This window comes from Propithecus coquereli, unplaced genomic scaffold (assembly GCF_000956105.1).
Source record: "Propithecus coquereli isolate 6110/MARCELLA unplaced genomic scaffold, Pcoq_1.0 Scaffold543, whole genome shotgun sequence".
Classification (NCBI taxonomy): domain Eukaryota; kingdom Metazoa; phylum Chordata; class Mammalia; order Primates; family Indriidae; genus Propithecus; species Propithecus coquereli.
In genome coordinates, this window is record NW_012151319.1 from 787,684 (window position 1) to 814,923 (window position 27,240).

Below are 27,240 nucleotides of genomic sequence, written 5' to 3' on the forward strand. Positions count from 1 at the left end.
ATATGACTTTTTAATTACAGCCACCCAAATGCAGTTGTTTAAATTATTTAAGAAAATGAAGTTATTTAAGAAAAGCATAGAACAGGGAAAAAAAAACCTTGTTTGGGAGGGTTTTCTTTAAAGAAATAAACTTGTATTATCACTACCTGCTTTATTTGGTAAACTTCTCAGTTCCAAAGTTCTACTTGCACTATGTTCTTACGTGGTGATTTTTTTTTTTTTAATGTTTTTTTGCCAGTTAAATCGGAGTGACAGTGACAGTTCGACCCTGGCTAAAAAGTCACTGTTTGTGAGGAACTCCACTGAACGGCGCAGTTTGAGAGTCAAAAGGGTATGTATTCCCTCAGCCACAGCCCGCTGTCCTGGGCCAGTGCAGAATTGTGAGCTGCGAAGCACAGATCCCGGAAGTGTTAGTGTCAGTGCTGTGTGCTCGGGCTGCTGAGAGACGCCCCCGGGATTACAGAGATGCAGATGTCACGGCAGCTGTGCGGGTAGAGAGGGATGAGAGCTGAGAGCGTGCGTTCATCACTGGCCTGGAACCCGTGCTGGTTAAGGCTGGAAATTTAGTTTGCAGTGTGTGCAGCGGGGGCCTGCTCAGCCCACGAGTGTGTCAGACAGAGGATTGGACACATTTCTAACGACGGCTCATGTGGCCCCACACTGTGAATAGCTCCTGAGCAATTGTGGGAAGTGTGTAAAACCTGGTACCTTTCCTGAAGGAGCACACTTTCCGGTAAAGAACACACAGCTTTTTTAACTTGCTTACGCAGGTATTTTTAGAAGCTCAGAATTAATGTGGCATCTTCCTGGAGGTCACAGGTCTCTGGATGAGCTTTAAGGGCAAGTCCGAGAGAATATTTAAATAAATTAAAAGGTTGGACTGTTCAAGTCATTGAAAAATTGCTGTTTACTTACCAACAGCTGAAATACTTGAAATGAATAAAGAAAAGTGATTTGTTTACTATGATCATTTTGGCTTAAGATGTGTGGTTTGGTAAGGACAGAGCCTTGCATGTGCAGAGGCCGGTCAGTGGTGAGGTCACCACCCTCGGGTGTCCACAGTCTAGAGGAGGGACTCGAGTGCAGGGTGCAAGGCTGCTAAACTGAGCCAGGTGGGAGAGGGGATGAGCTCATCTGGGTGGGAGAGTCAAAAAGTTTCAGTAGGGAGGTCTGTGCATTGATGCATAAAATTGCAAAAGAAAATGGTAGCGTGTCGCAGGGTGGGGGTGATACATACTAGGTGCTGTGGGTAGGTGGCAGGAAGTGACGTGGGAGCAGGAAAACACACAAGGATGAGGTGTGTGTGGTTTGGCCAGAGCTTCAGCACTGTGGACAGGAAGGTCAGGCACAAAGACCGGAAGGCCGCTCTGGTCTCCTGCCGCCACATGCAGAGCACTAGGTGCCTGATTAGGCAAGATTCGGCTCCCCTGGGTTAACTCCCCAGTTACTCGAAAGAAACAAAAGCATGTTCCTTTCTGTCTAAAGGCGATGTGCTGGCATTTATTTAGCTTTCAGTATTTTGAGGAAATTCTGAGATGTAGATCTTTGAGGTTACCAAGCACCTAAATTTCCATCATCTTGAATGGAAATTCTTCTCAACTGCTTCCTAAGTGTCCTGCCTTCTTAATCAGCACATACTTTCAGAGGATGCTTGCACTCTTCAGAGAAATTTTAACCAGAAGTATTTATGAATTGAGTGGAGGTGAAAAACAGTTGAGTTACTGATAAACCCAGTTATCAGAACTACTGGAAGCAGACAAAGTTGAGTCCTGAAGCATGAGTAGGAGATGGTTTTAAATGATTTTTAAAGTAGACATATGGTTTGACAGGGATGAATGGGGAATGGTGTTCTGAATTAGGAATTGCAACATGAAAAAGATGTAGGGATGTAAGAGAACAAAAGCATCTGCTGAGACCAGTAAGAGATTTGCCTACTGGAAAAGCACAGTGCCAGGCATGTGAGTGAGGAGGGAAAGGGGTGCCCATTAGCAGTGATATGCGGGGCCCTCTTCATACTGGCTCATAAGAGCCAACTGTGCATGTCTCTTCCCACTTTGGTGACATCACAGTGATAGCTTGAAAAAGATTATGGTGGGAGTATTTACACCAATGAAATTGGCAAACCCTACAAATCAGTGCTTCTTTTTTTCCCCTAGAAAGCCAGTTGTTAATCATTTACCAGCAGACCACTGCACTTAGAGTCCTACATGTACATGACAACCAGGACAGATTTCCGATTCTGAGAAACAAGTAATACAGTCAAAGAGAATGTATGTCTAGATGATTCTTACTATGTAATGCGTTTGTAGAGAGGGCAGCAGTTGAGTAAAAGGAACCTAATAATAAGAACATTACAGAAGCCTAGCACCCAGACTTCCAGTGAGCGTGCAGTAGGTGCTGGAATAGGAGGAGGCAGTAGAGCGATTCCAGCTTGAGCTAGAGCGCTGAAATCAGAAGAGGGACAGACAAGCCTTCTGCCTTCCGTCTGTCATGAGCACTACTATTTACACAGATCTTCAAACCAGAGTACTTGTCAAGTGTCTCTCCTCTCTTGTATCAAATAGTAAAAGTTCTTATTAGCGACCTCTTATCTTACATTCCCACTGCCAACAGTCTAGGCAAAAAATACCTCCTTGTTCCCTTCGGCTAGTGCACTCTTAGCCTAATTTAAATGCTCTTCCACAAGTGAGCGTGCCCCAGCACTGAATGATCTGCTAAACTTCCTGTACACTTGTGTGCTAACTCAGCTTGCTGTTGCTTATGGCTCATGCCATTCTGCAGTCAAAGTCCTCAAGGCTGGAGATTGTGTCTTCTCTTCCTAATGTTTTGCCTACAGCCCCAGCAGACATTATTCATGCATGTTCAATAATTATTGCTTGATAAATGGATAAGATTGGCCCTGGGAAGAGCAGTGATGATTCAGTGGTGAGAGCCGATAGCACACCATGGGAAATCAAGGAAGGAGCTGGAGTGTAAGTGTACCGATTGGGGCAGGGGGTCAGAATCTCAGCCCCAGTGACCAGCTGCATTCCGGCCAACACTCATGGAAATGGTCACAAAGGTGGCAAGCTGTGGGGATAGAGTTTTATGCCCTGAAACGGAGGAAATGGAAATACCTTATAATGTATTTATTTTTCACATAGGGCAAGCTCCACACAGTAAATTGGTCAGGCTAAGCTAGGCTATAGTGTGATAACAACTTAAAAAATCTCTGCTTTAACACAATAAAGGTTTATTTCTTGCTTGGCCACTTGTTCCTTTCAGGTTGGCTGGGTGCCAGGCTCCGTGCTGCTCTCACTCAGGACCCAAGCTGCTGGAGCCTCCCTCTGGATTTTTGCTGTCCCTCTAGCAGGGGACAGAAATGTGTACCTCTCACACTGGCTCTGACAGCCTACTGCCTGGAGGTGTGGTGTGCATCCCTGCCAGTCAAGTCACTCGGCCACTTACGCCTTCACTTCCACGCAGCAAGGAAGTACAATCCCATCCTGTGCCAGGAAGGAGGGAGAGAATAATCACTACTCACATTAAAATGGTGTTTTGTCGTTGTTTTCTTTCTAACTATCCAGACTGTTTGCCAACCAGTCCTTAGAAGAACAGCACAAGAATGCCCAGTGCGTACATCTCTAGACTTAGAACTGGATCTTCAGGCATCTCTGACCAGGCAGAGTCGCCTCAACGATGAGCTGCAGGCCCTGAGGGGCTTGCGGCAAAAGCTGGAGGAACTGAAAGCTCAGGGAGAGACTGACCTTCCACCAGGTGTGCTGGAGGACGAGAGGTTCCAGAAGCTCCTGAAGCAAGCTGAGAAGCAGGTACAGATCTCAGTGTCTCCATCATCTCTGAGGGGCTTACACAGAGTGCATCCTTTTTAAAGCTTGCTGTGTAGAAGGTACCCAACTTACTCCTCTGTTTGCTTACAAGTGTTTAGATCCTTTTCCTAGAACTTGGAACACGTCTTTTCCCCACTATTACAGGCCTTTTTTTAAATAATAAGAATATTTCTAAAATAGTGCTGCCCTACTCCCTCAGGCCCATAGCTGCACCTTTGGGGGACACTGGCCATCTGGCAAGAAGGGAGCAAGGCAGCGGGGTGGTAGTGGTGGCTGCAGGGAGTGCGCGTGGTGTGGAGTGGGCGTGGCCACAGGGGAAGAGGGACTTGGTGGTCATTTCTCCTTGGCATTTTTCTCTGTCTCAGCATAAACCCTGGCAAATAGATACAGTATAACTTTTAGCTAAATAATACATTTTGTTTGGATTTTTTATGGGTAGCTCTTTAATATTCACTAACCACATCAATTGTGAATACATTGCTAATTTTAGTGCTCCTAAATTTTCACTTTCATTCTTACCTTCAAGAAAGATTATAATTCACTTATTGGCTTCCCCCTGGCCTTTCACTCTACAAATAGCTATACAAAGAAAGTAAGATAAAATCACTGATTTAAAAATAGGGTGCTTTTTTAAGGAACTGCCACCTAAATGTTACTAAAATTTTCGAGAATCTGCATATATATGAAATCGATTTATTCTCTCAAGATTAGAATTTATATTCTGGTATAGGAGTGTATGTTCAGGTCCGTATGTAGTAACAAATATAGCTAAAATAACAAATACAGCTGAAATATTACAAATGCCAAAACATTATTTTCTTTCAACCCCTTTGGATAAGAATCTGAAATAGATTAGATACTTCCTGAAAATAATAAAAAATCTTGTCTACAATATAAACTGTTCTTTCTAGCCCAAAGTTATTGTTGATATGTTACATGGTTCTCTAGGCAAAGTTTGAATTATTTAGCTGACTGGCACTGCTGATCCCAGATGGAACTCAGAAACTTAATGAATTTCAAGAATCAAACTGACACCAATAATTTTTAAATAAAGTTTAAATATAATAACATGTTACACATCTGTGTTATATTCCACCTGATAGAAAGATACCGTCACACACGATAGAACCTCAGTAAATGTTTGTTCAGTGTGGAGTTAAGTTGTAGGCCTTCTGTTTGACACAACAGTGAATATTAGGATAATTAGATACTGTACGTTTGACCCTACAGTGGATACAAGGACAATTAGACACAGTTATGTCTTGGTAAAGCAGATGAGCCAGACACACCTGGTCCCAAGAGAAATCACTTCCTGAGGAGATCAGGAGAGATTTCATGGAGGAGGTGGTGCTTAAACTGTTTTGGAAGCAGATAATGGAGCTTCAGCCCTCAGGGGTGAGAGACCCAGCAGGGACAGGACCCTACATTAGTGAAGGTCCAGATGGGCCCCAGACAGTGAAGGGCCCGTGGACAAGAGCCTACATGACAGGGGGCCACAGCAGCTCTTCCTACAAAATGGAAGATTGAGTTACAAGCTGAAATAGCTACTCTTATGTTTGTAACCTCAATGACAATAGCTGTCATTTTTACTCTCTTGCGTCTTTTAACTAAACAATAACAATGACTTCAAATTCTTGGTTGACTTTGACCAACTTTAATATCATGGAGAAGCATCACAGTCTTTGACTCTTACTGGTCAAAGACTTTCAAAGCTGAATTGCAGTTTTACAAGTATATAAACAGAACTTTTCATCTTTGGGTTTTTTTGTTGATTTATTTCCAGTTTGTCATGATATGAAATTCTAGATATCAATAATTATAAAAATGATGGGACTTAATTTTTCTAGTTAATATCATAATGCTAAGATTCATCCATCAATTGCTTGTTACTTCAGTTTATTCTGACTGTTGTCTAATCTCCATTGTGTAGAGAGAAGCTCAATAAAAGAAGTTCTTTGAAAACTAAAAAAAAATAGACAAAGCTCTGACAAAAATCAATGAAGAGAAGAGACAAAGAGCATTATAAACATAATGAGGGACAGAACTACAGATAAGAGATTTAAAAGATAATTGAATACTATCAAAACTACATGCTCACAAGATATATCTAAGAAACTATAGCATATTAGAACTGATGTTTGGAAAGAAAAAAAGATAGAAAATTCTATAAATCTTAGAAAAATGGAAGCAGTGATTAGAAATCTATCCACAAAGAAACTATAAGGTTTAGATGTTTTGTAGGCAAGTTCCACCAAACTTTCAAAGAATGGATTATCTAAATTTTATATAAACCCTTCCAGACACTAGAGTGAGAATACTCCACAATTCATCTAATATTACCAACATCCCTAATACCAAAACTAGACAAAGACATTATTATTATTATTTTTTTTTTTTTTTTTGAGACAGAGTCTGGCTCTGTTGCCCTGGCTAGAGTGCTGTGGCGTCAGCCTAGCTCACAGCAACCTCAAACTCCTGGGCTCAAGCAATCCTCCTGCCTCAGCCTCCCAAGTAGCTGGGACTACAGGCATGCGCGACCATGCCCGGCTAATTTTTCCTAAATATATTTTTAGTTGTCCAGATAATTTCTTTCTATTTTTAGTAGAGACAGGCTCTCGCTCTTGCTCAGGCTGGTCTCGAACTCCTGACCTTGAGCAATCCACCCGCCTCGGCCTCCCAGAGTGCTAGGATTACAAGCGTGAGCCACCACGCCCGGCCAAAAGACATTATTAAAAAGGAAAATTACAGGCCAGTTTCATTTATGAATGTAGGTGCAAGAATCCTGACTAAAATATTAGCAAATAGAATCCAACACTGGATTAAAAAGATATAATACATTTTGACCATGTTGAAATGTGTAAGGATGTTTTTAATCTTAGAAAAATGTTAATATAATTAATCACTTTAACAGATTAAGGAGGAAAAACATTTGATCAACTCAGGAAATGTAAGAAAATATTAATAAAAGTCAATACTCATTCTAAGTTAGAAAGAGACAGGAACTTCTCAACTTGATGAAGAGTAACCTATAGCAAATGTGATCCTAAATAGACAACATTGGAATCATTTCCTTTGAAATCAGACACATGACATTCAGCACCCTTCTGTTCAATGTTGCATTAGGAGTTCTAATCAGTACTATAAGGCAAGAACAAAGTAGAAGCAGAAAGATTAAAAAGGAGTAAATAAAGTTGTCATTATTTACAGATGATATGATTGCATACATTAAAAAATCTGTAAGTTATCAATAATAAGAGAGTTTAGCAAGATGGGTAAATAGAAGAATGATAATAAAAGTCTATTGCATTTCTATACAACCAGAAACAACTAGGAAATTAAGATAATAGTCACAAGAATATCAAAAACATCTCAAATTTCAAGGAATAAATTTAACAAAAATATATGCAGTACAGGATAGAGACAATTATAAAACCTCATTGGAAGAAATGTAAGAACACAAATTCATGGAGAAATATACCATAGAGCAGGGGTCAGCAAGCTTTTCTTCTAAAGGACCATATATTAAATATTTTAGGCTCTGTGGGCCATGTGGTGTCAGCCACTACTATTAATATTTGGCTCTGCCATTGTATCACAGAAGCAGCCACAGACAAGATGTAAATAAATGGCTGTGGCTGTGTTCTAATAAAACTTTATTTACAAAAACAGATGGAAAGCCATAGTTTGCCAAGCCCTGATATAGAGAAAGAATTAATATTGGGAAGATGGTTAATTCTTCCTAAAATGTACCATAGAGTCAATGTAATTCCAAGCAGAATACCCACATGGTTCTTCATGGATATTAATAAAGCTAATGGGAAAATTAAAGGCCAAAGAGTAGCTGAAGTACTTCTGGAGAAGAAAAACAGGGAGACTTACCTTGCAAGAAATCAGGATTTATTAAATTGCTAAAGTAGTTAGACAAGTATGGAGGAATCAAGAAATTGGTCATGACATGAAATAGAAAGCTCAGAACAGAGATACGTGTGCACAGACATTGCTGTGTGATGGGCGTGGTGTATTAGCCAGTGGCTAAAGCAGGGACCATGGAATCAGGGAGGCTGGAAAAAGATTATCCACATGGAGGAAGATGACGGTGGACCGGCGCCTTATATACAAAAATAATTCCAGATAGGGTAAGGACTTCGGTGTCAAAAATAAAGTTGAAAACTCATAGTAAAAAACAATGGGATGTATCTTCCACATTTTTATTTTTTGTAACTCTTGCGCCTATTCTGTGTCCTACCTAATTGGAGATAAGGTAGGCCGAGGCAAGATTGTTGAGAGCCTTGAGTGCCTGAGCAGTGAGGAGCCATGAAGGTTAATAAAGAGGTGCTGTCTGGAAGGGCAGTGTGGCAGTGGTGTGTGTGACGATGGCTAGATCGGGAGGCTCCTCGCAGGTCCCCAGGGTCAGCATCCCCCCTGGAATCAAGTGAGGGGGCATTGGCAGATCCAAGCAGTATGTCTAACACTGCTTGAAAAACAAGATCACGGCATTCTTTTAAAATTAAAAGTGTCATAAATGTACTTTTTTTCTAAGCCTTTTTTTTTTTTTAAATTGTCTTTCATTGGAGGATTCTGCTAAGATTTTTGCTGTTGTTAACAGGTGATTCAAAGTTTGGGGGCTAATAGGGTGATTCTTGTTTTCCTTCTACACTAAAGAAGTCTTCAGATTTGCTCTTAGTACAAGTAGATGGAAAGTGGAAGGAGTGTAGAACCCAGCAACCCAAGGAAATCTTCAGGGCTGACTTAGACATGTTACTCAGAGCCTCTGAAAACCTACAGTCAAGTAAGAGTTGATGTGTGATACACATATGTTCATTTTAATGATTTATCCTTTAATGAGCTAGTCAATAATGTATTTGTTTTCAGCTGCAGAAAATTTGGTGTTCCCTGTTTAAAAAAAAAAAAACAAAAAACACCCTGTTAATGCAAATCCTTCCTCTCAAACTCCTGTGGTGCCTTCAGCCTGGAGTGTAAACTTCCCAGGGGAGTGATGAGGCCACCTTTGCCTTTATAGTACACGTTCTATCCAACCTTGAAAAGAGTCTCCTCTGCCTCATTGAAGCTGCTGATCCTGTTGACCACCATGATTTTATCCTGTTTTGAGTTTTATTGCCCTCTGCCCACCACCAGAATAAAGGACTTCACAACAACTTACTGGTGAATAGATGAGTCCAGCCCGCAAAGAGTGGTGACAAACTGCCTGGTGGGCACTGTCAGTGGCCCCAGAGTAACTGGCCTCATGAGGGCCGGGGCCCTGCCCTCAGACACTCTTGGTCCAGGCTATGCCTTGGTGGCTGGGGGCCACATTCCAGGAGTACTGGGATTCAGGGACACAATCAGGTCAGCCAGTGTTTCCTAGGGCTCTTGTGTAAGATGCAGTTTTGCACTTGACACTCAACTCTTTTGGCAGACTGTTCTGCCAAATTCACTTTACCAGGTGCCGAGATCCCTGACTCCCCTTGTTTGTTTGGGTTTTTTGTACCTGTCATATTGACCTATCACCCTGTTCTCAGTGACAGAAATAACCACAGGAATTATTTCACAAGCATCCTGTCCAGACATAATGTGAAGTTAAACTAAATTCCCTTGTAAATGACCTCTTTGAAAACTGTCATCTCTGTCATTCAGTGCAACTATGTGTGTGATGGGGGTATTTTTCACTTTCGTCTCCTAAACATTAGCATTTGATTATTCCTACTGCAAGTCGCCACCTAGAAATGGGTGCTGGCCACCATGCCCGACTGGTGCCATCATTTCCTGGGTCTGCCCCAGAACCAGAGTCTCCATAAAGGTGCTGCCATAGCCTGGTGGGGCTTTCGATTCGTTAAAATCTCAACACAGTACAACACACTTCTGTACAAAGCCGAGTGTAGTTGGCTTACCAGTAGAGTTTACTCTTAATGCCACATTGGACACATTGTACTCACAGAACAGGCCTTCTGTCACCCGTGTGGCAGTGCTCACTTAGATGGCATAAAAACTGATCACTTGAGCTCAGAACTGCTGAGGAATACTTTGAAGATCATGGGCCTTTCCAGTTTGGATCAAGAATGCAAAGATTTGAGAAGGCCAAGATCTCATTTGTGTTGCCAACGCAAAATATAAACAGGTCTTGTTCCAGCTTTGGAAAATTTCTTAAAAAGAATTCTCTTTGCAAAATACTGTTTTATTTTTATATTAGTTTACAGTTGTTTAGTCACTAAATGATAACCTATTGCACGATTCTGGCCTCATAATCTTTTAATAATGATTATAATCATCCTTACATTAAGTTGCATTGGTGACTTAGAAATTTAGTTATATCTTAATAGGATTTCTGGTCTGTATTATCTGATGAACGAGTGCTTAGTTGGTTTCAGACTTAGTTTGCACACCAAGACAATGAGGGAGAAGAAGAGCTCAGCGAACTTGCTCTTGTGATTGTGGCAGAGCCTGAAATAAATTCTAATGTTGCACTACTTCACTAAGAAGGCACAGCCCCGGGAGCAAAGAAGAGGCAAGGAAGAAGGTGGCCACTGGCATGCTGCCTGCTCGCTCCCGTGGGTTCAGCCCCCAGAAGCCGTGCAAACCACCTCGCATAGTCGTCGGTCAGAGAGGAGAAGAAAGGATGGTTCTGCCCGTGTGCATATGTGAGTGCCAAACAGTCTCAGGGCGCACTTTGGCTTCAACGGGAAAGCGAATGGCAGGGGCCAGAGAAGAGGCACAAGGGGAGACACCGGTCGCCCCTTCATGAAGTCCACCAGACTCCACAGAGAGCTGACGACCTCAGGGCAGCGGGAAAGGTCGAGAGCATTTGAGCTGATGTGTTAGAAGTATTTGATTCAGAGCGAGAATATACGTTTTCCAGTTCTCATCAAGAAAACTTCAGCTTAATGAAACATGAAGATATATCTAAATAATTAGGAGCTATTAAAATCTGAGATAGTTGTCTTAATAATTTGCGTTCGGCTTTCTCCATACCCTTGCTGTTATTTTTCTAGATCATTACTGTGAACCGTACGTGGGGATGCTATTAACCGTTCAGTATAAAACTCCTTTGTCAGAGGAGTTGAGGCTTTTATCTAGAATGCTCTATTTTTATACACAATACAGGGCCGAAACTCTCTAGCTAGCCTGATGATACCCAGCGAAAGAGTCATTGGTATGCACCGGAGGTCCCTGTTTAGGGTCTAAATGAAAAGAGACTATACCAGCAAGGCCCGAGACCGTGCGTGCCTCTGGGAGCCGGTCAGACCTCCTTGGTCGCTGTTGCTGGCTTTGCTTTCTCGCTGCCCTTCCCCATTCCTTTCCTTCACAGCTCCTTCCTTTTCCTCATCAGACACGAGAGTCAATAAAAACAAATCAGCCTTATAAAAGTATGCATACCTGTGGCTTATGTGTTTTCCATGCTCTAATAGGATTTCATGTACTTATCTATAAATTAAGAGGATTGAATTTAGATAGTCAACAAGATCCTTTCTAGTGACAAAATTCTGTGATTTGAGATCAAATCTAATATGCTTTTAATATAAGTGAGGATTTAGAGATTTTCCTGGAAGTTGAAGTCTACACTGCCTAAAGAAACCAAACCTTTACGTTACATTCAAGATTTTGATAATTCTGAAGTCTAAGGTGAAACGTGATTCCTGGAAATTTTTCCATATCAGGATATCCACAGTGCAGCCATATGCAGGTTATATAGAGCAGATTTTGGATCACACTATAGGAAACTGCTGTATTAGTCCATTCTGTGCTGCTGTAACAAAATACCACAGACTAGTTATTCATAAAGGACAGAAATTTATTTCTTACAGTTCGGGAGGCTGGGAAGTCCAAGATCAGGGGGCCAGCATCTGGCAAGGGCCTTCTTGCTATGTCATCCCATAGCATAGGGCAGAAGGGAAAAGAGAACCCACTTCCAAAAGCCCTTTTATTAAGGCACTAAACTCACCCATGAGGGTGGAGCCCTCATGGCCTAGTCACCTCTCAAAGCTGTTACAACGGCAGTTAAATCTCAACATGAGTTTTGGAGGGACAGATATTCAAACCAAAGCATGTGTCAAGCCCACTGCCCTCCATCTTTGCTTCCCTTAGCCTAATGGCAGTTTGACATCAAGCAACAGTGAAGAAAAGCTCACAAAGCAAGGTACATTTATAGTGCTTTAAAATGACTTGATTCCTCTTAGCACAAATGGTTTTCATCTTTATTTTTACCAACTCTGTTGATACATAGATTGTTTGAGTTATGTACTTCTTTTCTCACCGCTGAAATCTGAAATAACTAGCTCAGGGAAAATACAGACCAATTCAGTTGCATGCCTTTCCTTATAGCCGTAGAAGTTGTAATAGCCGTTGACGTACCTCACCTGCTTCCTCCTCACTCCACATCCACTTGTTAATGTACACGTGGGCACACCAGCACCCACATTCACACGCTGCCCTTCCATTCCCACAGGGGTCCCTGTGGTGTTGGGGATTGGTGAGGTTTCCAGCCCGATGATCATAAAGTGCCTGACGATGAGCAAAGAGCCTGCCAATTGCCATAAAAAATATGGCTTCTGGAAAAGCAGTGATTTGAAGCCAGCAGCAGATACTGGTTCTGCCTCCCTTGTCAGGGAGAGCTGTCAGGTCTCAGGGTCATACTCCATAACCTTCTCCTTTGTGGCTGAAAGTCTGTTTTGTAGCTGGGAATAAAAACGGAATCTTACTTAGTGTCCTCATGTATTGTACAACTCCCTTAGGAAGAGAGCAGGAAGCCGAGGACTGTAAATTAAGACCGGATTGTGGTCTCTATTCCATTAGGCTCCTTAGCGAGACTGTAAGTAAAACACCGGACCTTTCTGGCAGGTCGGTGCCCATCATGCGAACTAGAGACCAATCACATCCTGCTGGAGTCCGGCGCATAAGAAGGAGCCTCCTGTCCTCATGAACCAGGCATCTAATCATGACTTGTCGGGTGAGGAGGAAGAGGCAGCCGAGAGAGGACTAGTATTCTTTCAAAGGAACCTTGAGTTGTTCACAAACAGAGATTTCTTTTTCTACTTCCAGCTGTTTCTCTGTCAAAATGCCAAAGTTCTGTAATGCTAGACTTTTTTAAAGCTTAAAATAATACAGATGTTAACACTTGTAAAAGTTATTGTAGAATCTACCAAAAAATTGTGTCAAAAATATTAGTACACCTCATTCAACAAAATAAATCTTAATGATTACAATGAAGTGTTCAGCATTGAGATTTAACTGCCTGCAAAGCAGTTACTGTTAACAGCTGATAGAAATTCTGTGATATATTTTATCACATACACCCTTGGACAAAGATAAAGATACAAATATATAAACACAAAGACAAATATAATCTTTCAGTGAAGTATGTTCTTACTCAGCAGGGAAGGAAATATCTTCACAGGTTCCATGGTCCGTTTTATTTTGCACAAAACAAAGTCAAATTTCAAAGTAATTTTGTAGTCATCACAGAAATGCCAGTAGGTAAAGGTGTCAGCAGCCACTAGGTTGTGTAGAGGGCGTGTGGGTAGCAGTCCTCCGCCTGGGGTGAGAGAGACCCCCACGGTCACTGACATGGGAGGAGACGAGACTGAGAACAGGATTCTGGGAGCCTGTGTATTTCAGATCTGATGAAATACATTTCTAGGTAAGAAAAGTGAGTTATATTTTCTTACCTACATATAATTGAGCATGTATGTTCCTTCTCTGCCTTGTCCTAATTGACTTGCTGTTCACATCAGTCAGTGGTTTTAAGATTGATTTTTTCTTATGGTAATTTACCAAGAATTTGAATAACAGTGATATAGTATGATTATTAATTTAGAAATTTGATACAACACAGCATGGTAGAAGTCATTTCTCCGTGTGGACTAGGTCAGTAGATCCTTACCTAGGACCTAATCAAAAATCATCCATTTACTATTGCTAGGATTTCACGAGGGAACTAAAATACTACATTTGTCCCCTTTGAACTTGAATTACATAAATTCAGAAGCTCCAAGTGACAACTAAATTATCTTATCAATTACTAAATAATCATGAGAGAATTGTTACTTAAATATAGGTTGCTAGGGCTAGGTGTGGTGGCTCAAGCCTGTAATTCCAGAACTTCGGGAGGCCGAGACGGGAGGATTGCTTGAGGCCGGGAGTTTGAGACTAGCCTGGACAACATAGCGAGACCCTGTCTTTACAAAAAATAAGAAAAATTAGCCAGGCATGGTGGCCCATGCCTGTAGTCCCAGCTACTCAGGAAGCTGAGGCAGGAGGATCACTTGAGTCTAGGAGTTCAAGGCTGCAGTGAGCTATGATCATGCCATGGCACTGCAGCCTGGGCAACAGAGTCAGAGCCTCTCTAAAAATAAATAGAGAGATAGATGATCATAGGCTGCTTTTAATAGACAAAACCTTTCAAAAGAGGGAGGGGAGGGCAGATGGTAAAAAACATCTGGAAAAGGTATCTTGTGGTGAAAAAGAATCAGAAGTGATTGCAGCAGATTATTAGCAAAGTACTAGGGATGCCCATTGTAGGATATTTAGCGTTCTATAAAGTGGCATGAATATAATGGATTCTTTGTATATACTTGCTGAATGAACAATTTTTATAAAATCTCATCTTTCCTAAAAGTGCCACAGCATTTTTATTTTCAAATTTGAAATGAATTTAGTATGTTTTGCTTTGAGAATATTTTAAAATTTAAAAAAAATGTTTAACACATGCTTATTGTATCAAATAATGCAGAAGTATAAAAAGCAAAAACTAGAAGCCCTCCGTGGGGTCCCACTCCCCAGAGGTAACCACTGTTGACAGTTTGGTATAGGCCCTTTCAGCTGTTTTTTATGTTGTGTGTCTGTGTGGGGTATGTGTGCGTGTGTGTTATTTGGAAAAGTTACACAAAAATAGGGTTATAAAGATAATATTGTTCTGAGATTTGCTTTTTTCCCCAACTTAGTTTTAGTAATAGATGAGGAACATCTTTCCATATTAGTAAATGTTGCTGTAATTCATTATTTTTAAGGTATTCACCTGTATATATCATAATTATTTAATCATTCTAATGACAATTTCCCAAATTTTCACTTAAAAATAATGTGGACATACACATTTCTATACATATTTTTGTACCTTTCTGGTCACAGTAGTGCTACTGAAGCACAAATTCTTAGGAGGAGAGTTGTGGTGGCATCAGTCTGGCTGTGAACCACAGTGGAAGATCTTGTCTTTGTCATGTCTTTTAAGCCTGAAGACCTTCTTTGACTTCCTGGCCCCGAAGGTGTCTGGTGGGCACATATGGGAAGATGAGATCCTTAATTCCTTTTCTGCCTGCCCAGTCTTATCTCCTTCTAAAGTCTATAACTGCTTAAGTTATAACAGAAGCAGTTGGCTTTTCAAGTACGGAAGGATCCCAATTATGGGATTGTCCATCAACTTAGATTGCAGGCTGCAGGCTACTACCTTTAGCTAAGCTGTTTTTTCTTCCACCTCTTTGTGCTGACTGCTTATCTCTGACCTGAGTTACCCTCCCCCACCCCAGACTTTGCTCGAAGCTGCAAAAAGCAGCAGACAGACACCGATATCTAAGTTTTCCCAAGCATTTCCTTTATGTCTCCACCTGCCACTGCCATGACCAGCGGCCTCCACTACAGTGCCACATTTTATATCCTGTTATTGTAGCACACCGCTGAGGAGGCCACAGGGAGAGAGGCTGACGTGTGCTGGAGGGGTCCTCCCAGACGAGCTAAGTCTCCCCAGCCTCTGACTCAAATTAGCAGGGTCCCCTCCCCCAGTTCACGTCACCCTTGCCCATTGAGGGCCAGAAGTGCAACTTAGAACACCACCTCTGAGGACTGGAGGGCACAGTTGCCTCCCCTCTTGGGAAGTCACGCATTAGGACATAGGCCTTCCTCTGCCTGGGACTAGCAGTCCTTTAAAATGTCTACCGACTGGTAGGTAAGAAAGGTATCACATTCTTATTGGTGAGAGGAATGGCCTTTCCTGTTTATTTGCCATTTGTGTTTATTCTGCGAATTGCCTATTCATACCCAATTCCCTTTTTTCTGTTGTATTGTCTTTTTCTGCTTGAAAGTCCTCTTTATATACCCATCTGTTCTTTGAGTTACAAATGTTTTTGTCCATTCTATCATTTGTCTTTCAAATGCCTTTCAAATTATGGAAGTTCAAATGTTTACCTGAATTTAAATCCGGCAATCTGGAAAGATTTTGTTGATGCTCAATAATCATTAGAAAAAACCCTGGGTGGTTTTAAACTTTGAGAGTTGTCGAAGCACATTAATCTTAAAAAGATTGTCATCTAAAAACTTGGATTTGCCACAGACCCACTCATTCATTGACTCAACACACATTTGCTGCCTTGCCTTGCCGAGGCCCTGGGGACTCTGAGGAGGGCGCGCCACTCCATGGGGATGAAAGCTCGGAGAGTAAGGCAGGGCGAGGGTTCCTTTAAAAGAAGCTGCAGTTCTGTGCTGTCCACAGGCCTTGCTGTGAAAACGGCTGGTACTCGGAAATGTACTAGAAAGGCCTGAGAGGCATGTTTGAATCAACCAAGTCACGGTCCATCCTGGCAGAGACGAAAGTGGCTGTGGCTTCTGTTTGAGTGGCAGGATAGCAGCTGAGCACATAGCAGCCGAGCTTCCCCCACGTAGCTGGTGAGCTGGGAGAAGTGAAGAGGAAAGTTATCCTGTATCTGCACCAGAAATTTTGCTGAGAATTCCTCTCTTCAAGCAGCTTTCAAAAAAATGCCAAAAAGCCAACTCATGTCTTTATAAGGTTCCACTGTCTCCCAAGATACCAATAAACTGAATTAAATTAGATTTTTATTTCTGTTGGATGAGGCTAACTACAGTTTTTAAGTATGTATCGGTAAGACTGATTTCAGATGACACCACTCCCCCACATGAAGTATGTATGTATTATATAAGTCTCCAGCCATTTGATTTAACATATAAGACTAAATTAGTTGAAAATTTATGTCTACATAAAAACCCATACATGGATGTTTACAGCAACTTTATGCATAATTGCCAAAACTTGGAAGCAATCAAAATGTCCTTCAGTAGGTGAATAGTTAAATAAACTGATACATCCAATGGAATATTCCCCAGGACTGAAAAGAAATGAGCCATCCAGCCGTGAAAAGACATGGAGGAAGCTTAAGTGCATATTACTAAGTGAAAGAAGCCAATTTGAAGAGGCTACGTACTGTGTGATTCCAACTGTATGACATTCTGGAAAAAGCAAAACTGTGGAGCCAGTGAAAAGATCAGTGGCTGCCAGGGATTGGTGGGGAGAGAGGGAGGAGTCGGTGGAGCACAGAGGGTTTTAGGCAGTGGAACTCTTCTGTACGACACCGCGATGGTGGGTACGTGGCGTTAACGTGTGCCCAAACCCACGGAATGTACAGCGCCAGGGTGGAGCCTAATGTAAATACAGACTTGGGGTGATAAGGGCGCATCAGTGTGCGTTCATCATTTGTAACAACTGTACCACTCTGAGGGGGATGTGGACAGTGGGGGAGGCTGTGCAGGGGGGTGGGGCAGGATGTATATGGGAACTCTATTTTCCACTCAGTTTTGCTGTGAACCTAAACTTTAAAAAATAAAGACTATTTTTTAAAAATGTCATGAGAAAGATTTGTTAACCTGAGAAAATATTTACAATATTGTTAATTTCTAATAATTATTAGAACAATTTCTAATCTTTTTTATTGTTTTTCTCCGCCACTGGACTTCATCTGCTTTGTTCACGACTATATGCCTACTTCCTAGTCCAGTGCCTGGCGTATAATAAAAACAGCAACAGAAGTAGCTCAGCACTGAAATAGTGTATTTAATGATGTGTCGGGACTTCTCTAAGTGCTTTGCACGTATTAACTCATTTAGACTTTGCAACAACCCTTTGAAGTAAGTACTTACTCCAAGTTTACAAGTAAAGAAAGTAAGGCACAGGAGGCCAAGCGACTTGCCTAAATGTGCAGGGCTGGGAAGTGGTCGAAATGGAATTTAAACCCCGACCATGTGGCTCCAGAGTTTTTGCTCTTCACCGCTAACTTATATCACCTTTCCTTAGAAGGTAATCAAAAAATATTTGTTGATTGAGTGGGTGAATGAATGTGAGTGAATGGATGAAATGAAAATCTACTTTTATTCTATAGTATGATTAGTCTGTTTTTATTTTTAAAACGTACTTGTGCGAAATACCCAACCATCCATCCATAGTAACACAGACGATAAATTATAGTAAAGTCACACAGTGGAATATGATACAGCAGTGAGGAAAATGAGCTACGGCTACGTGTAATAGTGTGTATTATTCTCATAAGCATAATGTCGAGCCAAAGTAGCCAGACCCTACAGGGTACACACTGTACTATTCCATTTATACAAGGACAAGATGGGCAAAAGTAGCCTGTGCTGTTAGAATGACGGGAACCCTCGGGGGCAGTGACCAGAAGGGCGCTAAGGGGGCTCCTAGAAACTGGGAGTGTTCTCTCCCTTCATCTGGTGCTGGTTACAGAGGTGTGTTCAATTTCTAAAAGTTTTATATGTGCAGTTTTTTGGTAGGTAAACTCTATGTTATTTAATAAATAGCTTTTTAAATGGCTAAGACAGAAAAAAGGATCAAAAAGAGGAATAACAGGATGAAAGTATATTTGCCAAAATGTTAACTGTAGATATTTTTTGGAAACAGTGCTACAGGTAGTTTTCAGTTTTGTTTTTGTTTTTTTTTTTTGAAGGTTCTTAGGTTTTCCAGATGTGCTAAGATTGTCACATAATTGCCTATATGATATTTCTAAAATACGATTAAAATAAACTCACCCAGAACCAGTGCCTGCTCCCACTCAGCGTGGGGCGCGGCGTGTGGGTGCCGTCCCTGATGGGTGAAAACAAGCATCACCCTGTCGGCTGCCTGGCTCGCCCTCCCGACGGCAGTCCATGGCCTTGCCAGCCTTCTAGGAAGTCTTCAGGGATCTCTAATCAGTGTGTTGTGGGTTTCCCATGCGCTCGTTTCCTCTGCCAGGCTGAGCAATCGAAAGAAGAGCAGAAGCAAGGTTTGAGTGTGGAGAAGTTGATGCGGCAGGCCTCCAAGGACGTGTGTCGGCTTCGGGAGCAGAGCCGGAAGGTGCCTCGGCAGGTGCAGTCCTTCAGGTACGCAGCCCCGCCCCAGGACAGCTTTCGGGTTGTCCTCGTGTCGTCTCATTATGTAGGAGTTCACCTCGATGCAGTGAAAGTTAATGTTAGGATATGAGACGGAAATCCTGTGTTCTCCAGCTTAGATATATAATTTCCGTTTGCTCCTTCCCGAGGTTACAATCTTGACTGGCCGAGCCGAAGCCCGATTAAAGCCTGGCTCCCCAAGAACCCAGGCTGCCTCCAGCTCTTAGTAGCCGTTAGCGCATCTCACTGAGAGCTCTTGCCACACGATACAGAAGAGTGCAGAGAAGCCATGTAGCTTTGGGTTTTGTTCACTCATCTTACAGACATTCCTCAGGCACCCCACAAGCCTGGCGCCGTGCTGGGCCCCGAGCTACGGAGACGAGGAGCATGTGCTTTCTGCTGTGCTGAGGGCCCACTCTGCAGGCGGGAAGCGGGGATCCACGTGGAAAGAGCTGCCTGGAGCTATGAGTAGGCACCTGTGAGAGGGTGCAGGGACAGCCCCTGGGGCTGTAGGCACTAGCAGGAGAAGATAGGAAAAGAGGCAGCGTTTGAACCCATCGTGGAAGGCTGCCTGCGAGTTCTTCAGGCCCTAGGGACAGCAGTTTTGGGTAGGGCATCGAGGCAGGAGGACACACTGCCAGGCGCGGTGCCTTAGTGGTCAGTGCCAGGTTACACGCGCATGGTGGGCTGCCAGCGAGAGCCTATCAGGGAGAGCTGGGCTCAGACCACACGGCTTTGGGTGCTGTGTGGAAGGTTGTCATCTGTGGCTTCAGATGGTGAGGGAGCCAGCAGGGGTCTCCGAGCTGAAAGCAAACGATGGGATTGGATCATGCTTGGGGCAGATACTAGAGGCGTGGAGAGCTGGCCGGGAAGAAACTGGTAAGCGTGGCCAGCTGGGGCCCCGCGAGTGGCAGGAGGGGCGGCAAGAAGAGTGCCCTGGGGTTCCAAGCGCAGGGTGGGGACGGCTGAGAGCGGGGCAGGTGTGGGCAGGGTACCCAGCTCCGCTTTGGCACATACCAGGTCCTGGCAGTAGGACAGCCAGGTCACTATGGCCAGCAGACAAGTGGAAGTGAAACTCTAAAGCCAGGGTTAAGGGTCAGGACAAAGGTAAAAACTGGGAGTGTCGTCCTCGCTGTGGCAGTCTCGTCAATGGAAATGGGCCGGACATCCCAGAAAATGTGGAACTTGGAAAGGAGGCCTGGCGGACACCAGCCGTGGGAGGACTAAGGACTCAGCACAAAAGATGCTAAGAAGGAGCCACCCGGGGGATGGGAGCAGCCGGGAGAGCCGCTGCCCCTGGGGCTGCAGAGTGGGTGACCTGTGAGACACGGCGTAAATGGCAAGGATTGGAAAGTATTCCCAGTTGGGTGGTCAGGAGGCCACGGTGACCGCAGGGACAGTTCGAGTCCAGGCAGAAGAAGGTCGGAGAAGGGCTTGGTTTATTGGTGATTCGTTTCTGGTTTGGCGGGTGCAGAGGGGTCTTTGAGAAGCTCTTGTGCAGCAGGCAGCAGGAGCCCCGGAAGGGCATGTGTGCAGTGTGGGGGCCGCGGGGCCACCTGGTGAGCTCACGCCGGTGTATTTTTATTTTTATGGGACATTTTATAGTAAAGAATTCAGTTTTTCCTGCTTTTATCTTGCTAAAGAATCGCTTTTGTAACTTTTAGGGAGTACCGCTCTTGGGTTTTTCAACCTGCAGGGCAAGGGAGTCCTGCCATGGTCACGTTGCAAGTGACGCGGAGAATCTCGCAACTCCCGGTTGTTGCTAAAACTCGAAACAAAGAATTCATGAACACGCCAGGCTTCCCTTAAGATACCCATGATATCCCCGGGCAGGTGATGCATGAGTGGGATAGAGTGCGATGAGACGGGCTGTCTGCGCGCCAGGCTGGGCGGGTCACGCTCACGTGACCGGCCACCCGGGTGGGGACAGGTGAGGACAGGTTGCGTGGCGGGCCTGGGAGCTTTCCCCGATGCGCAGGGGTGGCACCGCCCCAGCTGCTTGCCTCACCTGGAATCAGGAGCCCAGTGTTCCCTAACCTTTGGATTTTTCCAGAGAAGTTAGAAATCAAGAATTTTATGTCAAACATCTCAGATGTAGGCACAGGAAACGGATTCAGGAATTTTTAAACACCCCAGTTTTCCACTGTGCCTAAGGCATCCACTGACATCATGCCCATGCTCTTGTCTTGTTAAACTCTTATTCTCTCTTATGCAATTGAATAAATTTAAAGGACGCTATCCCACAAAAATAGCTCTCATTCCAACGTGCACAATATTTTTACCCTTTCTTTCCTTCTGCCTCTTTTCCTCAGTCTCCAGAACATCCCTCCTCAGTCTCGTTTCTCACCCTGTGCCTCCTCCTCCGTGTACACCTTCACTTCGCAAGGGCGGCCGGTGCTTTTGTATTCTTCCCCGCTACCCGCGCCCTCGTAGGCCCTCGGCAGACACGTGGCGATGGAATTCTCTGTGTGATGTGAAACTGGATTCTATTGTGAAAGACAGACTTGCTGCTTGCTTGCCTTTGGTACCTACTCAGTCCTAAAATCTTACTGTTTAAACCACTCTCTTAACCCCAAATCCATTCTGCTTTGTCTTTCTCAGCTTTTCCCTGTTGGGTTGTTTCCACATTTCCCTGCTTTGAGATACAGAACAGTTTTTACCTGTCAGGCAGCCGAGTCCCTCCTCCTCCCTGCATCTGAGACACGGTGTCACTCATCAGGCTGTCCCCGACTCAGCGTGGTATTGATTTTAAAGAATTTCCCCGGCATCGTGTACTTTTCTGTGAGGTCACTGAGAAGTTTCCATGCAGGATTTTGAATCCTCTGCTACCTGGTTTAGAAACACCCATACCTAGATCAAACCTGTAATGGCTTAAAAACCATCTCATGTTGGAAATGCCGGAAGGGGACTTACTTGGTCTGTAGGCGATTCACGGTGAGCCAGAGCTGCTGTCTCCTTCACAGCCCACCGTTAACAGCAAGGACGATCTTGGTTTCACATGGAGTCCTACCTAAGGAAAAGATCTCTTATCCGGGCTTGTGGAGACACCACTGCAGTTCTTAGAGACTGTGTTCATGGTCGGAGTATTTTCAACGTCATATTTAGGTTGGTTTATTTCTCACCCCCGACCCTAGGGAGAAGATCGCCTACTTCACCAGAGCGAAGATCAGCATCCCGTCCCTGCCGGCTGACGACGTGTGATTACCTGGTTTAAGAAATTGTTTCTTCACCTGTTCACTTTCTTAGGGCGAAAGACCTAAACATTTGTTTTTTTGTTTTGTTCGGGTTTTTGGGTTTTTTTGTAACATAACTGTCAACTCTCGAACTTTTATTTCACATCAGATTTTCAACATGTTAATTTGTAAAGTACTTTGAATGTAATTCTTATATGCTTAAAGAAGAAAAAAAATCAGATAACAAAAATGGGATAATCTGGTGCACAAATGCTGTACAGTATGTGTCTGTTGCCAAGGGGCTTTATTTTGTAAAAATGGAATAGAGGCCGTACCCGGTGTGCATCCTATTGAGCTGACTGTTGAGGAAAAACTCCATTCAGCAGAAGGTGGATTTTGCTCTTCCTTTGTTTTCTTGTGAGTGGACTGTGAAGATGGCAACAGTGCCGTGTGATGTTTTTGTGCTAGAGAGCAGCTCTTTCGGTTTGAAGTTACACGTGAGTATAAGCTTGAGTGCAGAGTTCCAAGTCCCTCTGAAACAGGTGCTGTGTTCATTTCCATCGCCGATGTTGGAACACTTTGTTTCCTTAAAACAATTTCCTCTTTGTCCTTTTGTATTTGTCTAAAGAAAACTAAAATATAAAATACTGAGTGTATTCTATATAAGAATACAAAGGAGCAGTACTTCTGGCTACACTAAAGATCTTGCGATTCATGACACTGGGAGTAAGGGAGAAGGAAGGAGAACACCACTTACCCTAAAATACACTAAATCGAACTCATCGGATGAGCAGCTGGTTCATCTAACTCAGCCTGAATTTGCATGTGTTCAAATGGGAGTTTCTGGCTGGCACCAGTGCTGTGTCGTAGATACGAGGATGGTGCCAAGTGGGGCCCGTGTTCTGAGGACAGACAGCGTGGGGATGTGGAGGGAGACGGGTCAGCACTCGTTTGGTGAGACCGAAGGCAGAGGAAAGGGTGTCTTGATTGAATTGAAGTTGTCAAAAATAAAAAAATAGTTTATCAAACAGATTTTTAACATTTACTAGAAATTACTTTGCAGCTCTCATTTTTAGGGGCTCTATCTATAATTTATGGTAAACAGTTGGGAGACAAAGGGAAGAGTGTGCCTGGGGAGATTATTAATTTGAAGTATAGGCTAAATCATTTGTTTAAAAAAACTGTTCTGAATGTGCAAGTTTAGACAGATGAATTGACTAACTCGTCCTCCAGTTTAGGGTTTTACCTTACCCAAACCAGGCACTTCTCAAAAAAATAAATAAATAAACCCTCAGTGTAGCTCTGCCAGCATAAAGGGTTTTAAAATACATAGTATGTAGGCAATTTAAAACATACTTATTACATAGTCTGTTATACTGGAAGAAGCAATTTTTGGTTAGCCATCATATAGAGCAAACTAAATCAATTTTTTTTTTTTTTTTAGAAATGCAAAATTGTCTTAAAGGAATTGGCCCCTTAAAGAAAAAAAAAAGTTTTGTTCCTAAGCTAGAATCCTCACTAATAAGAATTTTTATTTTCTTGAAAGTAATTATACATAGTCTGGAAAGTTCATTTTATCAGAATCAAAGGTCAAATTAAGCAATTTCTGAGCCTAGAACTTTAGTTATTTTTTCCTAAATGTCCCACCACTTATATACAAATTTCTTTGAAGACATAACTGGACATGACATTACTTTGAACAAAAACCAGCCTAGTGAATGACTTAGTACAGTCCCTCAAGGCTGCCCAGGTCATTCCATCAGATCTAAGGAAAACGAGAAAAAGAATACCATTCATCCTTATTGAGGTCAAATGTGAAAGAAGTTTATTTAATGTAGAGGTAAATGAAGGTCAGCTGTTTTCAGCTTCTTAGTTTGACCATGAAAATGTTTATAGAATTATGTGTAGTTGTACCGTACGATTTTATTTTCTTCATTTATTTATTTACGGTCTTATTTATGTTCTGTTTAATATATAGTTTGGTTCTGGCCATTTTAAATGTTTGGCATAGAAGAGGCTATATTGGAATATTTACAGCTTTATAAATCTTCATCAGATTAGCTGTTAACTTTTTGTAATACAAAAAGTTTCAGACAAGTATTAAAGAATAAAATCTGTCTCAGGCTGGTAGTTAACAGTTGTGACCAAGATGTTTTTGGTTTTATTTTACAAAATTTGCTCATTTCTAACATGAAAGACAAACTTATTTTAAATATTCCTTTTTCCACACTTTAAAAATCAGCAATAGTGTTATGTATTTATAGGCAGCTTTTAATAATCTTGTCATATTTGTACTAACCCAAATGATTCACAGTGACAAAACATTTTAATAACTTGATCACAAAACCATATGGACAAATATGAATTTTAATATTATAAATACTATTTTTAAAAAGTAGACTTTATTCTGCACAGGGTAAAAAGAATGTAATATTTAGTTCTCAAGTTTGACTTATCAGTATATTATTACAGTTTTGTATATCAGAATCTTAAGTGTTACAGGTACAAAAAGAATATTGCTAGCCAAATGAACAAAGTTTAGCTGAATCTCTGTAGCATGCAAATCAAATAAATTTAAAATCTTTTTTTTTGCTATTGCTTTATATTATATTAAATATCAAAAGCTCAGGACTGAACTAAATATTTAATCAGGTTAAATTTTGACTATGTTTCTGTTTTAATTTGTCTTGTTTGTAAAAGTATGCAAATACATCACATAGATTAACTTTGGTTTCTGCACTTTCCATGTGTTTGTGGGTGGAAAAAAATTCAGTGTTTTTTTTTTTCTAAAACAAAGATACATATTGCCTAATACTTTATTTCAGTGTCGTTTATTGTTCAGTTAATTTCCCTGATTGGCGCAACACGAGAGTTTACTTGAACCGTGTACCAGGCAAATATAAAATCCTTCATGAAGAAATCCCCAAGCCAGCAGTTTGTTGTGAATAGTTCTTGTTTGGATTATATGTACTGCTGATAAAAAAGGATGAAATATTTTCATTGTGCAAGTAGAACGAAGGGCGCCAGACTGTGCGCTCTGTCACGGCACTGCCAAAGCTGGCAGTGTGCTCAAGGAAGGCTGCAGTCCCAGGAGGCTCCCTCCCCACGCTGCCGGGCCCCTGGGCTGCGCAGAGCCAGGGCGGGTGGACGTGTGTGCCGTCAGATCCAGAGCACAGGACACAGAAGCAGAAGCACATTTGTGTGGCAGATTCTACAGGAATCATCCAGAGCGTGAGATTGCCCTCCTCTGCCTCTGACATGGTGAAGAAGGCATGAGTGCACGTGGCTGACTTTTAGAAAAGGCTCCACAGAGGCACCGAGTGCTGCGATTGAGGAGATGATGTGCCCCATGTCTCACCTCTAAAGCTGTTAAAGAGCCAGCAGTCTTTCTAGATAATTTGCATTTTAAATAAGTATGCAACAAGATCTTAGTTTTATTATAACAGATTATCTTAAACACCTGAAAGAAGTAAATGATTTCCAAAATGATTCATCTCCATATGAATGATACCTTCAAAGATACAGAAGGACTAATGTTTCATTTATCAGTTCTGTGCAATCACTGAGCCTATTTTAAAATTGGGGAAACTCATCCACAGTAATGAGTGTGATTACTATTAAGTCTTGATTGGTTTTGGTCTCAGAGTAGAAGATAAAAGTGGTTTGCCAGTCTTAGAAGTTATAGTTTAAGAAACTAATAACCACAGGCAGGACAAAATGCATTTCAGAAAATCAAAAGCATAGTAAATGGATGACTGGAGCGGGAAATCCTACCAAATCCACCGTTGAGCAAGCGTCTCCTGAAGAGTGGATGCCACTGGTCCCTCTGGCTTAGGTTTTCAGGTTGGTGCTTTTCATCTCCAGTTTTTGACAATGATCTCTCATCTCTGCCACTGCATAGTGGCCCGAAGCTAGAGGAGCTCGGCTGGAGCAGGCTGCACAGTGGAGCAGACACCCTCCTAGTAGAAGAAAACATCCAGCAAACCAGCCCACAAAGAGGGCTTCCCCAAACTCCCACCTGGGGACTATCTCTGGCACGGCCTCATCCCAGAACTCCTGAACCGTCATGTAGGCGACCCAAGACACAGGAGCCAGGGCCGTGATTCCCGATGTCCAGAACAGAACTCCTCCCAGGATTAACAGTCGCTTCTTGAGATCCTGCCGTCTCTCTCCAATCTTCAGGCAGTCCAGGCCAAATCCAGAGAGCAGCAGGCCCAGAAATCCCAGCCCATTGGACAGAAACATTAAAATCCTGGAGATCCTGAGTTCAGCAGGCAAAGCCAGGAAAGAATCAAAGTCCTTGCACTGTGTCCCCACTTCCTCTTGGATGACACAGGTTTGCCAGAGTCCCATGGTCCAGTTTTCCATTTCATTTAATTCCAGGTTGAGGTTCTTCCAGTGTGGCAGGTAGTTTGTAAGACAGGATAAAACCCATCCCAGCAAAGATAATGAAATTCCGGCTAATTGTGCCACAGTTCTAAATACTAAAGCCATTATAAAGTCCTGCGAGCTTTAGCCAAGCTAACTCCTGCCCTTCGGTGGCCCTGAAAAGAAGTGTGACATTTGTGTTATCACCTGTGAAGCTCAGGAATATTTTTTCATTGTGTATATAGGAGGATTCTTGCCAGAGTTGCTATTGTTTGATTCCATGTTGAACAGGTTTCAGAAAAGGATAGGGAAATAAGGCCATAAACCAGTAATGCCAAGGTGTGGCCAAGATCATGTTCGTGTCCTTTGGGCTGAATTTTGTAGAAAGCAGTTTGTCACTGAAACGAAATTAAGTAGTAACAATCTTCCTTTCACTGTTAAGGCATAAATGGCTTTCATGTCGTTCCCAACCTATTTAACAAGTCAAAGAATTAAGAAGTCTAAAAGCAAGATGTTTAATTGATTGTTTTGCTCCAGCTCCTCCTGCTTTATATCTTACTAATTACACCTGTCAGATTTTCATGTTACAGTCCTCTCAGTTCCTATGCTGTGGTAATACTGGGTGTTGTCATTTTTCAAAATAGGTCCAAGAAAAGTATTTCTCAACCAAATAAATTGATCTTATCAGAAATCTCTCTAGGCCTTAAATCAGGCCT

The 27,240-nt window shown here is 42.5% G+C and overlaps 2 protein-coding genes across 2 annotated transcripts in view; one reads left to right on the forward strand and one right to left on the reverse strand.

Moving 5' to 3' along the window:
* Positions 1–22,380, forward strand: part of WWC2 (WW and C2 domain containing 2) — a 197,905-nt gene extending 175,525 nt beyond the window's left edge. Inside the window, exons 19-22 of the mRNA XM_012657458.1 lie at positions 239–331; positions 3,567–3,809; positions 18,847–18,974; positions 22,118–22,380. Of these exons, the coding sequence (XP_012512912.1) occupies positions 239–331; positions 3,567–3,809; positions 18,847–18,974; positions 22,118–22,184 (531 nt within the window). The 3' untranslated portion in view covers positions 22,185–22,380. The remainder of the gene's footprint in view (positions 1–238; positions 332–3,566; positions 3,810–18,846; positions 18,975–22,117) is intronic.
* Positions 22,381–25,987: 3,607 nt separating this feature from the next.
* On the reverse strand, positions 25,988–26,693 carry CLDN22 (claudin 22). The gene has a single exon (XM_012657459.1). It carries the CDS (start codon positions 26,648–26,650, stop codon positions 25,988–25,990), a length of 663 nt encoding a protein of 220 aa, XP_012512913.1. The 5' UTR covers positions 26,651–26,693.
* Positions 26,694–27,240: the final 547 nt, after the last annotated feature.

Excerpts from the sequence above, each read along its gene's own strand:
- CLDN22 (XM_012657459.1), bottom strand. The coding sequence starts at position 26,650 with ATGGCTTTAGTATTTAGAACTGTGGCACAATTAGCCGGAATTTCATTA.